This window comes from Ixodes scapularis, unplaced genomic scaffold (genome assembly GCF_016920785.2).
Source record: "Ixodes scapularis isolate PalLabHiFi unplaced genomic scaffold, ASM1692078v2 PGA_scaffold0__279_contigs__length_252992795, whole genome shotgun sequence".
NCBI classification, from domain to species: domain Eukaryota; kingdom Metazoa; phylum Arthropoda; class Arachnida; order Ixodida; family Ixodidae; genus Ixodes; species Ixodes scapularis.
Window position 1 is genome coordinate 194655636 of NW_024609835.1, and position 13451 is coordinate 194669086.

The 13451-nt window shown below is 51.4% G+C and overlaps 1 protein-coding gene across 1 annotated transcript in view; it reads left to right on the forward strand.

Annotated features, from left to right (window-relative positions):
* LOC8023227 (protein maelstrom homolog) overlaps nt 1-13451 on the forward strand; it is an 88421-nt gene that overhangs the window by 46336 nt on the left and 28634 nt on the right. Inside the window, exon 9 of the mRNA XM_040208282.2 lies at nt 2791-2908. Coding sequence (XP_040064216.1) covers nt 2791-2908 — 118 coding nt within the window. The remainder of the gene's footprint in view (nt 1-2790; nt 2909-13451) is intronic.

The window sequence follows — 13451 nt, forward strand, 5'->3', positions numbered from 1 at the left end:
CAAGACTCATTCGCATTTTGTGTCATCATGCGGGAGCATCGGAGGAGCAACTCCTTTCGCAACAGCCGGTTGTACACTGGAACAAGCTCTCTTGCAACGTCTTTGGAGAATGCTGATCTGTGTGGCCGTGGTGTCGAAGGCTTCCTTGCTGCTTTAAGGGCCTTGTGGCGGTTATATATGACGGGGCTCCTCGTCTGTGGAGTACGTGTGGAACAGGCTGGCAAAGATGGTTCGCTGCATCTTCACGACATCAGGCGCATTGTCCTTCAAAGCGCAAGCATAGTAGTTCGTCAGCTTTTTCATCACTACGTTGGTGAGCTTCCCTTTTCCTCCCAGTCCTTTTTTTGTTTTCTTGAGTTTCTCCAGACCTGCATATATCCTCTTTGCTACGTGATTGACGCAATGCTCCTTGTGGATGTCCTTGTCGTACAGGTCAAGGCTGGACACATGCGTGAAGGCCTTGCTGTCGCCGTCGCACAAAACAGTGACATACTGCATATTGTGTAGCTCAATAGACCGGCTGAAGATGGTTGCAGCCGCCTGTACCTCCATTGCATTGGACGATCCCTCGTAGTTCTTCTGGCAAGTTGCCTTGTGGGTTTCTGCCCACTCCTCGAAGTGTTCGTTGTCTTCCTTGGGGCCCAACTTGCACCCGTGGCAATACTTGCTCTGGACAGAAAAGTCAAGCACCAAGCCGGTCTCCAGTTCAATAGCAACGCAAACTCTGAAGTGTGATGTATGGCCACGTTTATGCCACGTGCCATCGTAGCTGATGCAGACATCTAAACGATCGCTGCCGGCGCTCGGGTTCCCAGTCGGTTGCGCGTCCCTCACGGCTTGCGCAGTGTCCCTTATTGCGTCACTCGCCGCTTGCATCGCTGCATCGTGCACTTTCGCCGCGATCTTCTGGTACGACTTGACATGCATCAGGGGCGGAGCGTTGAGGCCCCCGAAAAGATTCGTGAGCTTCGTAAAACTGATACCACAGTCTCTTCCTGCGACGCCGAGACGCTTCGCGAGTTCGTTCTGTCGAGACTTGCCAATTGACGGTGAATGCGGTGTCGTGACGATGTCCCCGCAAGTCGAGCAGTTAACAACGAACTGAAGGTTGACGCCAATTCCTTCTTCTCGCAAGCTCAGCAGTTCTCCGTGGCACTTGGGGCAGAGCAAAGCCGCAACAAGAGTTTGCACGGCTGACACACTGAGGAGCTGATAGCCGTCCAGCGGCTTTTCAACGGGAGCGTCTGTCGGCTCCGGGTCGTCCGTAGTCCCCGCGTCGAAATCCAGCAGGCTGAGCTTCTTCTCAAACGTGGTCAGCACATCCGATTCGGAGGAGACAAGAAGCCGATGTGCATTTGGAGATGAAGCTGTAGGCTCGGATGTCCGCAAAGCCCCACTTGAGCTTGAAGATGGTGATGGTGACGGCGGCGGCGGCGACGATGGTGCCGGCGGAGACGGGTCCCCGTCCTTTGCGAGGAGTGCCGCTGATCGACCCCTGGGTTTTCGCCATCGAGAACGCCGGCCAAAGCTACTGCGAGTGCTAACCTTGGAGGCAGGCATTCCTCAGCAGAAAAACTACCGGCAACAAAGCTACCGGGAACAAAAAGGGAAAACGAATCTAAACAGCGGCGAAGTAGCGATACGATCAGAAGCGAAAGAAGCAGCCGAAAGCATGTGTATCAGGCGAACAAGAAGCTATGTCACCGAAGGCGGCCAATCGTGAGCCCCGTTTCGGGTCGCAACCAATGGGATTGCTGGTATCACAGTTTCCACGTCTTTTCTGCTTATTTGTACGGGGTTCTGCCGGGCCACAGATAGCCTCCAATGTAGCAAGCTTCTACGGGCAGAAACTAGAAGAAACGGCGCTTCCAACGAGGGTAGGATACCTCGGCTGCGTCGAACGAGCGCGCAGTAGGCCTAATTTGAAAATGCCGAATTTCGCTGTTCTGCTCGCTCGGCGGGTCGCCCCGCGCGGCTGCGAGTTTGCCAAAAATAATTTTTTGCGAATTAAATATTGCATATTTATAAATGAAACTTTCTGAAACTATGCTTCAGAATATAGTGAACCCAAATATAATATTTTTTAAAAATGCATTTTTTCGAAAGAAAAATAGAATTTCGGGGCTGTATCCCCCCTTAAATGGAAGTGGTCGTCAAAAAATATGCAGTTTCGACGTTGAAATGTCAAACGGTCATTAAAATTGGAAGTGTTACCAATGATTGGTGCAATTTGTCGGTCTAAGCATAAAACGACGTGTCTACCGTAAAATCCCGTAAGGGCGCCCTCCCCCAATAGATCGCCCAGCCCGTTTTTCTGGTTAAATATCTGTAACATAAAAATTCCAAAACAACGCCCACCCCCGATTCCCTTTGGACGTCAAGCAAGGTCCGACTGGAATTGCGCATCAACGGCACAATCAGCGGTACTGGTGTGTCCCAAAAACGAGTTCATAGAGGGTTCCCACGTTTTTGTTTACGATCTGCGCGCGATATCGGCTCGCTTAACACGCTAGTTGTTCCCGCATGTATATTGCGTCATGAAATGTGAATCGGCTGCGTTTGCAATTTGCGGTGTCCGTTCCAAGGCGCGTAGCGGATCCCGTGTTTTTGTCCGCGATCTGCATGCGTGATATCAATTTTTAGCTGTAGTAACACACGCAAGTTGTTCCCGCGATTCATACGCTAAACTAGTGCTCTGATGTGAGCTCAGCTGAGTGCCACACTGCACAAAATTTTTTGAGGTGCAGTTAGTGCTGATCCTTTTGTCACTGTTCATGTTTCTGCCGGCAGGTACAAGCTCTCCAACGCCCTTTTGAAGGCTTACAAGGTCGACAGGAGCATCGAGTACAGGCACTTGCCTCCCAAGAACGATCCAGACCTCCCTTTCGAGGTGTCCCAACTGAACTTGGTGGGTCGGCTTCTCTTTGTCTTGCACTTTTGTCTGCTCGTTGCATGGAAACAGGAAGCGTCTGGAGGTGACATGATGTCACCCGAGGTGGATCCAGAAGTGTGGAGGGACATCCCCCCCCCCAGTGACCAAAACCACAGCTGTTTTGGTCATCGTTGAGGACGTATCCCTCCGCATTTGTGGCTCCACCTCCGGCAGCATCATGTCGCTTCCAGAAGCTTCCTACCTCCATGGCTCTTTGCACCGCTTTTATATGAGCCATTCAAAAGCTGAAGCTTAATTGTGCAATATTAATTTTTTTTTTTACAGCGGAGCTGTTAAGGGCTAGTTTCTCCAGTTTTGTGTCCGTGGACAAATAAATCTCAACACAAAACTGGACAGCTACCGCCATCTGTGAACGACGGCGGCAACCAGACAACTGGCTTGCCAGTTGTCTAGTTCTTGCCATTGCTTTTAGATGGCGGCAACTTTCCAACCTTTCTACTCTGGTTTTCACCAGAGTGGGAAGGCTGAATTTCTCTAGGCGTCGTCCTAGGCGGCGTCCTTGAAGTCGTCCTAGACGTCGTCCTTGAGGTCGTCCTAGACGTCGTCCTTGAGGTCGTCCTAGACGTCCTTGAGGTCGTCCTAGACGTCGTCCTTGAGGTCGTCCTAGACGTCGTCCTTGAGGTCGTCCTAGACGTCGTCCTTGAGGTCGTCCCAGATGTCGTCGTAGGCATCGTCTTCGAGGTCATTCTAGAAGTTGTCCTTGAGGTCATCCTAGACGTCATCCTTGAGGTTATCCTAGATGTCTTTAAGCGTTGTCCTTGAGGTCGTCCAAAGAGTCGTCCTAGACGTCGTCCCCTAAGTGTCGTCCAAGAAGTCGTCGTCTAAGAAGTCGTCGTCCAAGGTGTCGTCCTTGAGGTTGTCCCACCATAGTACATCTCCGCTGGTCTTTCTTCTTCACCAGAGTGAAAAGGCTGAAAGTTTTTTTTATGTGTACTATACCCAAATCTCGTTACTGAGAATGTCTGATCAACTAATATCAAATTTACGAAAATTTCCAAAATCCCCTTTCAATTTTTTAGGTTTTAAATGTAAAAATATTTTGGCAAGATGAATTTCAAAATACCGAATGTTTCAGAACAACGTACCATATTTGCACATTTCTAACGCACATTTTTTTTTAAAATGTCCTCAAAATTCTTTTGCCTTGCTGTCAACCCAAAAACAAAGTAAAAAAAAAAAAAAAATGGAAAACACTTGACAAAAGATGGCTAATTGCATTGCCATGGACACACTGTGCCTTTAACAGCTCTGTGGGTCCAATCCACTTCACATATCGTCGCATGTTTCCTTGTTTTGGCGTTTGCCATTTTGTTAGTCTTTCTCTCAAGCTAAAATTTGAAAAATGGAAAAGTAAAAGCGCTTTCATTACGAGGCTTTCTTTCAACAAAAGTTGATCGTGCTGGTGAAGTAAGAGGGCGATCAAGCGGCGTCCCGTGCCCAAGCGGCGTCCGTTGCAAGCTTTGTCAAATCTATTGCAGCGTTTGCGTCACAATCACTTCGCCAACTCCAGACTCCAGACATCATGGCAAGCAGAAAACAGATCGCGCTAACGCAAATACCTTTCCAGTGCATCATATAAAGAAAAAGGAACTAGGGTTAGCTTTTTGGGTTTGCCAACCTCAAAACCATATTGTGCAAAAACAAGACCAGGAACTCGACCGTGAGTTGACACTAATCGGCAAGTTCCGCGTTATTCATAGTTTCCGAAGTACTTGAAAAACTCGAATACTTCCAACAGCGAGAGTGTGAAGTGAATTGAATCGGAGAGCAAGCATTATTCGTGAAGTATTCGAAGTTTCGAATATTCGCACGCCCCTAGTAATAAGCCTCGCCGGCCGTCGATGCACTTAGGATAATTTGGTCAAGAGCGTATACTACATTTCGGTCAGAACTGCGTTGAACTTCGAATAAAGTGATAGTTCAAATAAAGCAATTCTATTGTAGCGAGGGACTACAATATTTTTATATTCTTTGAAGGAGACCGAGAACGAGAGAAGCAGTCTTTGCACCATCGCCTGTACACCTGAATGTCGGAAAGACTGTTGCTGTGACAGAGAGGCTCCCTTTATGGAAAACTCTTTGGTGGGAATTCTCTCAATGCAATGTCTGTGCAGTTGATGCATTTGAAAAAGGTACAAGCTCGTGCCTGTGTCTTTATTAGAATTGTGTGTGCATAGTCCTTCTCACCTGTTTGACTGTGCTGTCGCGACAGTTTATAGTGTGAAACTTTCCTTGGCCAGGTGTTCAGCATTTCATGAAGCCCGAAAGTGAAGCCCACATAAAAGCGTGGCCGCGAGGCTCGACCGTGTTTGGCTTTGAATGGGGGGAAAGAGGCCATTGCAGTAAAAGAGTGTTTGCACCGGGTGGGAATTGAGCTTGGACCATTTAGATTATTAAGCAGGTGTCTTTCCAGTATGTCGCGGACCACCGCCTCGAGTTGAGGTGCTACTTGACATCCTGTCGCACTTAGCTCTCTCTGCACTTCCGTAAAGATATTGTTGATGAAAGTCCTGGCAAACAGCATTGAGCTTGGGACAGGACGGGAGGATGTACCAAAATAGGACAGTTTAATGATGCAGAATGGCCTTGTCCGGGGTGGAACGGCTGCACCATTTGCGCCATTTTGCGCCAGACGCATTTGTCTGCGCCATCCTGTGCCATTTTGCGGAAACTGCGCCACAGCCAATACCTCGCGCCATTATGCACAAAATCTCAAAACGTGCGCCAAAAATTTTTTATCTTGTCTTGGTTTCTATCTACCGTAATATCCCGAGTCATCGCCCACCCCCGAGCCATCGCCCACCCCATTTTTTGGGCCAATATCGATTTCTGAAAAAACACAGAGTCATCGCCCACCCCTACCCCATTGCGGACTCTGCGATCCGCGAACACTCATCCTACCCGAATGACGCGGCCGCGGACCTTACAGTTGGAGGACGTCCGTGACAAAGTAAAACGAAGGAGGGAAAGACACTTCTTTTTGTTTACGCATTTCCTCCGTGAGTGACCCCAAAGTGGTCGTGTATCCGTGCGAAAATAAAGCGATGGAGATAACAAAATAAGAGTTTGTTAACGTAACCGCGGAGTGTTAGGTCAAAGTCTGTCTCCGCCGAAAGTAAGGTCGCCGCGAACCCGCTCCTTCTTCCCGCCCGTCGCGACCGCGGTTGTGCAATATTTTAGGCAAAGCCAAAGCGTAAATAAAGGTTTGCTGGAACGTCCTACACAGACGTTTGCAGAGCGTCCCAACCGCGCATTAATAGCCCGCCGTGTACGGACGCACGTATCTACGCACCAAACAAGGGAGTTGCGCAAGAGCTTGCGATTGACAAGGCGCCCGACTTGGCCCGACGCCAAAGTATTTGCCAACGCGACCGCCGGCTTTCCCGCTTCCCCAGCATTGCTCTTGGTCGCTTCTTTGGTCTGCTCGCTCGCTCGCTCGCTCGTTGCGCCTGGTCGGTTTTTCTATTTTCTTGTAGACTTTTCTTTTTTTTACTAACAGGTGAACATAATGGTCACATTCTTTCACGGAACAAACGTTCGTGCTATATGCAGATCGGCGGTGTTTCTAGCGCGTATGCAAGCATCGGACTTCGCTATAGTAAAATATTCTTTCGTGAGCATTTTTTTCTATAAAACAATGAAACTAAATTGAGTTTTGAGTTTGATGTATCTCTTGTGCATCAGCGCTAGATACGCAGAGAAAAATAGGCGATTTTTTCCGCTTTTTTTCAAGTGTTTGTGCTCACCCACCGAGACATGGCCCACCCCACTTTTTTAAAGAATTTCAGGCGGTTGGGGGGTGGGCGATGACTCGGGATATTACGGTACTTGATTGGCAACAATGAGAGCGTTTAGCTTGGTCGGCCTTGCAATCCTTTGTTCTGTTTATTCTCCCTGTGCATCCCGAGTCGGAAGTGCGCGAAAATACTCGAGGGTCAGATTCCAAGCGCTACACCACCTGTGACTGGATTGTTATTCTTCAACCATAAGCGGTTAAGCAAGTCGGCCGAGGCGAGGCAGTCGTTAAGCGTCAGATTGCCTGAGGCTCAGCGGCCCTGGATCCGGACGTCAGCCAGTTGAAAACACATGAGCAAAAGATTCCTTATAGTAATTCATCGTTAGAAGTTGGAACCGCATTCCCTCAAGATAAATCGTGATTTGATAGAACTGAAACGCAGTCCGATTCAAAACCTTGCCGGCCAGCAGCTCTCACACGAGCGGTAGATCTGCTCGTCGTACTTTATCTTATCACTTTGAATATGATGACTCCGTTAGTCGTAGTCTGCTGCTTCAATATTGAGTTGCACAATAGGAGAACTTCGAAATTTGTTGCCCTGTTCCTCCGGCAACAAATTTCCTCCGGCAGCAGCAGCCACACCCGTTGCTTACGCATGTCACGTGGTTCGCACATATAATTACTATGTCGAGCACGTGTGGGTTGTGTGATAGGCAGTGCTGGTTTGCATTTTGAGCAGCTGAAATTCACTCAGAAAAATATAAGGACACTCTCTTCAGAAACATATGGTGCTTGCTTTTTGTTTGTCATTAAGGCTCACAAAGTTTCAAGTTTTCGCATCTGTTAGGCTGTTATCCCATTTACCTATGTTCCTAACCACTCATGTTCATCTGTGCTGCTAAGCGCAATTGAAATAGCTCCCGTGCTTGTCTAAGACACACGCTCAAGTGCAATGAGAATTGATCTGAGCTGCTTCTGGCCTGCTCCAAGATGTAGTTTTAGCTGCTCCCAACCTACTCCGAAACAGCTGTTTCAGCTGCTCCTGTAGCTGCTCCCAAGTATATTTCATGAGCTCCACCCCTGCTTGTGCAATACTGCCTCTTTCGTCTTCAACTGCCTTTTTTGTAACATTATCATCTATGAATGTTTGTTGTTAAATTAAAACTAAACATTCCCTTCGACGTCCAGTTCAAACATAGTTACACGACCCCTAAAAAGGTGGACCAGCAGCCCAAGTTGTGGAAAGCAATTCATTAAAGACACCTTGAAGGCCAAAGCCCAAGTGCTGATGCATTAGACAGACACATGATTTACTTTGTTTCACCTTCTCTTTTTTCCCATATCCACTTTAATTAGCCAGCTTAATCCACGAAGTTATCCCTCTTGATGTGCTGAGTCATCCCTCTAGATCTGTAGTCATCCCTCGATCTGTAGTCATCCCTCTCAAGGTGCAGAGTCATCCCTCTCAATGTGCAGAGTCATCCTTCTTAATGTGCAGTCATCCCTCTTAATGCGCAGTCATCCCTCTTAATGCGCAGTCATCCTTAATGCGCAGTCATCCTTCTTAACGTGCAGTCATCCCTCTCAGTGCTCCGAGTCATCCCTCTCAGTGCTCCGAGTCATCCCTCTCAATGCTCAGAGTCATTCCTCTCAATGCTCCTAGTCATCCCTCTCAATGCTCCGAGTCATCCCTCTCAATGCTCCGAGTCATCCCTCTCAATGCTCCGAGTCATCCCTCTCAATGCTCCGAGTCATCCCTCTCAATGCTCCGAGTCATCCCCCTCAATGCTCCCAGTCATCCCCCTCAATGCGCCAAGTCATCCCCCTCAATGCGCCGAGTCATCCCCCTCAATGCGCCGAGTCATCCCCCTCAATGCGCCGAGTCATCCCCCTCAATGCGCCGAGTCATCCCCCTCAATGCGCCGAGTCATCCCCCTCAATGCCCCGAGTCATCCCCCTCAATGCCCCGAGTCATCCCCCTCAATGCCCCGAGTCATCCCCCTCAATGCCCCGAGTCATCCCCCTCAATGCTCAGAGTCATTCCTCTCAATGCTCAGAGTCATCCCTCTCAATGCCCCGAGTCATCCCCCTCAATGCGCCGAGTCATCCCCCTCAATGCGCCGAGTCATCCCCCTCAATGCCCCGAGTCATCCCCCTCAATGCCCCGAGTCATCCCCCTCAATGCGCCGAGTCATCCCCCTCAATGCCCCGAGTCATCCCCCTCAATGCTCAGAGTCATTCCTCTCAATGCTCAGAGTCATCCCTCTCAATGCCCCGAGTCATCCCCCTCAATGCCCCGAGTCATCCCCCTCAATGCCCCGAGTCATCCCCCTCAATGCCCCGAGTCATCCCCCTCAATGCCCCGAGTCATCCCCCTCAATGCCCCGAGTCATCCCCCTCAATGCCCCGAGTCATCCCCCTCAATGCCCCGAGTCATCCCCCTCAATGCCCCGAGTCATCCCCCTCAATGCCCCGAGTCATCCCCCTCAATGCCCCGAGTCATCCCCCTCAATGCCCCGAGTCATCCCCCTCAATGCCCCGAGTCATCCCCCTCAATGCCCCGAGTCATCCCCCTCAATGCCCCGAGTCATCCCCCTCAATGCCCCGAGTCATCCCCCTCAATGCCCCGAGTCATCCCCCTCAATGCCCCGAGTCATCCCCCTCAATGCCCCGAGTCATCCCCCTCAATGCCCCGAGTCATCCCCCTCAATGCGCCGAGTCATCCCCCTCAATGCGCCGAGTCATCCCCCTCAATGCGCCGAGTCATCCCCCTCAATGCGCCGAGTCATCCCCCTCAATGCCCCGAGTCATCCCCCTCAATGCCCCGAGTCATCCCCCTCAATGCCCCGAGTCATCCCCCTCAATGCCCCGAGTCATCCCCCTCAATGCCCCGAGTCATCCCCCTCAATGCCCCGAGTCATCCCCCTCAATGCCCCGAGTCATCCCCCTCAATGCCCCGAGTCATCCCCCTCAATGCCCCGAGTCATCCCCCTCAATGCCCCGAGTCATCCCCCTCAATGCCCCGAGTCATCCCCCTCAATGCCCCGAGTCATCCCCCTCAATGCGCCGAGTCATCCCCCTCAATGCGCCGAGTCATCCCCCTCAATGCCCCGAGTCATCCCCCTCAATGCCCCGAGTCATCCCCCTCAATGCCCCGAGTCATCCCCCTCAATGCCCCGAGTCATCCCCCTCAATGCCCCGAGTCATCCCCCTCAATGCCCCGAGTCATCCCCCTCAATGCCCCGAGTCATCCCCCTCAATGCCCCGAGTCATCCCCCTCAATGCCCCGAGTCATCCCCCTCAATGCCCCGAGTCATCCCCCTCAATGCCCCGAGTCATCCCCCTCAATGCCCCGAGTCATCCCCCTCAATGCCCCGAGTCATCCCCCTCAATGCCCCGAGTCATCCCCCTCAATGCCCCGAGTCATCCCCCTCAATGCCCCGAGTCATCCCCCTCAATGCGCCGAGTCATCCCCCTCAATGCGCCGAGTCATCCCCCTCAATGCCCCGAGTCATCCCCCTCAATGCCCCGAGTCATCCCCCTCAATGCCCCGAGTCATCCCCCTCAATGCCCCGAGTCATCCCCCTCAATGCCCCGAGTCATCCCCCTCAATGCCCCGAGTCATCCCCCTCAATGCCCCGAGTCATCCCCCTCAATGCCCCGAGTCATCCCCCTCAATGCCCCGAGTCATCCCCCTCAATGCCCCGAGTCATCCCCCTCAATGCCCCGAGTCATCCCCCTCAATGCCCCGAGTCATCCCCCTCAATGCCCCGAGTCATCCCCCTCAATGCCCCGAGTCATCCCCCTCAATGCCCCGAGTCATCCCCCTCAATGCCCCGAGTCATCCCCCTCAATGCCCCGAGTCATCCCCCTCAATGCCCCGAGTCATCCCCCTCAATGCGCCGAGTCATCCCCCTCAATGCGCCGAGTCATCCCCCTCAATGCCCCGAGTCATCCCCCTCAATGCCCCGAGTCATCCCCCTCAATGCCCCGAGTCATCCCCCTCAATGCCCCGAGTCATCCCCCTCAATGCCCCGAGTCATCCCCCTCAATGCCCCGAGTCATCCCCCTCAATGCCCCGAGTCATCCCCCTCAATGCCCCGAGTCATCCCCCTCAATGCCCCGAGTCATCCCCCTCAATGCCCCGAGTCATCCCCCTCAATGCCCCGAGTCATCCCCCTCAATGCCCCGAGTCATCCCCCTCAATGCCCCGAGTCATCCCCCTCAATGCGCCGAGTCATCCCCCTCAATGCCCCGAGTCATCCCCCTCAATGCCCCGAGTCATCCCCCTCAATGCCCCGAGTCATCCCCCTCAATGCCCCGAGTCATCCCCCTCAATGCCCCGAGTCATCCCCCTCAATGCCCCGAGTCATCCCCCTCAATGCCCCGAGTCATCCCCCTCAATGCCCCGAGTCATCCCCCTCAATGCCCCGAGTCATCCCCCTCAATGCCCCGAGTCATCCCCCTCAATGCCCCGAGTCACCCCCCTCAATGCCCCGAGTCATCCCCCTCAATGCCCTCAATGCGCCGAGTCATCCCCCTCAATGCGCCGAGTCATCCCCCTCAATGCGCCGAGTCATCCCCCTCAATGCCCCGAGTCATCCCCCTCAATGCCCCGAGTCATCCCCCTCAATGCCCCGAGTCATCCCCCTCAATGCCCCGAGTCACCCCCCTCAATGCGCCGAGTCACCCCCCTCAATGCGCCGAGTCACCCCCCTCAATGCCCGAGTCACTCCCCTCAATGCCCCGAGTCACCCCCCTCAATGCCCCGAGTCACCCCCCTCAATGCCCCGAGTCACCCCCCTCAATGCCCCGAGTCACCCCCCTCAATGCCCGAGTCACTCCCCTCAATGCCCCGAGTCACCCCCCTCAATGCCCCGAGTCACCCCCCTCAATGCCCCGAGTCACCCCCCTCAATGCCCCGAGTCACCCCCCTCAATGCCCCGAGTCACCCCCCTCAATGCCCCGAGTCACCCCCCTCAATGCGCCGAGTCACCCCCCTCAATGCGCCGAGTCATCTTAATTTTCTTAGTTTGCTTAGTCAGCTTAATTTTCTTAGTTTGCTTAGTCAGCTTAATTTTCTTAGTTTGCTTAGTCAGCTTAATTTTCTTAGTTTGCTTAGTCAGCTTAATTTTCTTAGTTTGCTTAGTCAGCTTAGTTTGCTTAGTTTGCTTACCGTAATATCCCGAGTCATCGCCCACCCCCCTACCGCCTGAAATTCGTTAAAAAAGTGGGGTGGGCCATGTCTCGGTGGGTGAGCACAAACACTTAAAAAAAAACGAAAAAAAACGCCTATTTTTCTCTGTGTATCTAGCGCTGATGCACAAGAGATACATCAAACTCAAAACTCTATTTAGTTTCATTGTTTTGAAGAAAAGAATGCTCACGAAAGAATATTTTACTATAGCGAAGTCCGCTGCTTGCATACGCGCTAGAAACACCGCCGATCTGCATATAGCGCGAACGTTTGTTCCGTGAAAGAATGTCACCATTATGTTCTCCTAGTTAGTAAAAAAAAAGAAAGAAAAGTCTACAAGAAAATAGAAAAACCGACAAGGCGCAACGAGCGAGCCAGCGAGCGAGCGGTCCAAAGAAGCTACCAAGAGCAATGCTGGGAAAGCGGGAAAGGCGGCGGTCGCGTTGGCAAATACTTTGGCGTCGGGCCAAGTCGGGCGTCTTGTCAATTGCAAGCTCTTGCGCAACTTTCTTTTTTGGTGCGTACATACGTGCGTCCGTGCACGGCGGGCTATCAATGCACGGTTGGGACGCTCTGCAAACGTCTGTGTAGGACGTTCCAGCAAAGCTTTATTTACGCTTTGGCTTTGCCTAAAATATTGCACAACCGCGGTCACGACGGGCAGGAAGAAGGAGCGGGTTCGCGGTGACCTTACTTCGGCGGAGACAGACTTTGACCTAACACTCCGCGGTTACATTAACAAACTCTTATTTTGTTATCTCCATCGTTTTCTTTTCGCACGGATACACGACCACTTTGGGGTCGCTCACGGAGGAAATGCGTAAACAAAAAAGTGTCTTTCCCTCCTTCGTTTTACTTTGTCACGGACGTCCTCCAACTGTAAGGTCCGCGGCCGCGTCATTCGGGTAGGATGAGTGTTCGCGGATCGCAGAGTCCGCGCTGGGGTATTTGAAGGGGTGGGCGATGACTCGGTGTTTTTTCGGAAATCGATATTGGCCCAAAAAATGGGGTGGGCGATGGCTCGGGGATGGGCGATGACTCGGTATATTACGGTAGTCTGCTTAGTTTGCTTAGTTTGCTTAGTCTGCTTAGTTTTTTTAGTTTGCTTAGTCTGCTTAGTCTGCTTAGTTTGCTTAGTCTGCTTAGTTTCCTTAGTTTGCTTAGTCTGCTTAGTTTTCTTAGTTTGCTTAGTCAGCTGTTTTCTTAGTTTGCTTAGTCAGCTTAGTTTGCTTAGTCAGTTTAGCCTGCTTAGTCAGCTTAGTTTGCTTAGTCAGCTTAGTTTGCTTAGTCAGTTTAGCCTGCTTAGTCAGCTTAGTTTGCTTAGTCAGCTTAGCTTGCTTAGTCTGCGTAGTCAGCTTAGTTTGCTTAGTCAGCTTAGTTTGCTTAGTCAGCTTAGTGTGCTTAGTTTGCTTGGTCATCCGCTTAATTCGCTTAATCACCCACTTATTTCGCTTTAATTCTTTTAAATTCACTTTAATTCCTCTAAATTAGCTTTGTCGTCCTTCTTAATTAGCTTTGATTACTCTTCTCATGAATTACTTTTAATTCGCTTATTCATCCTCTTA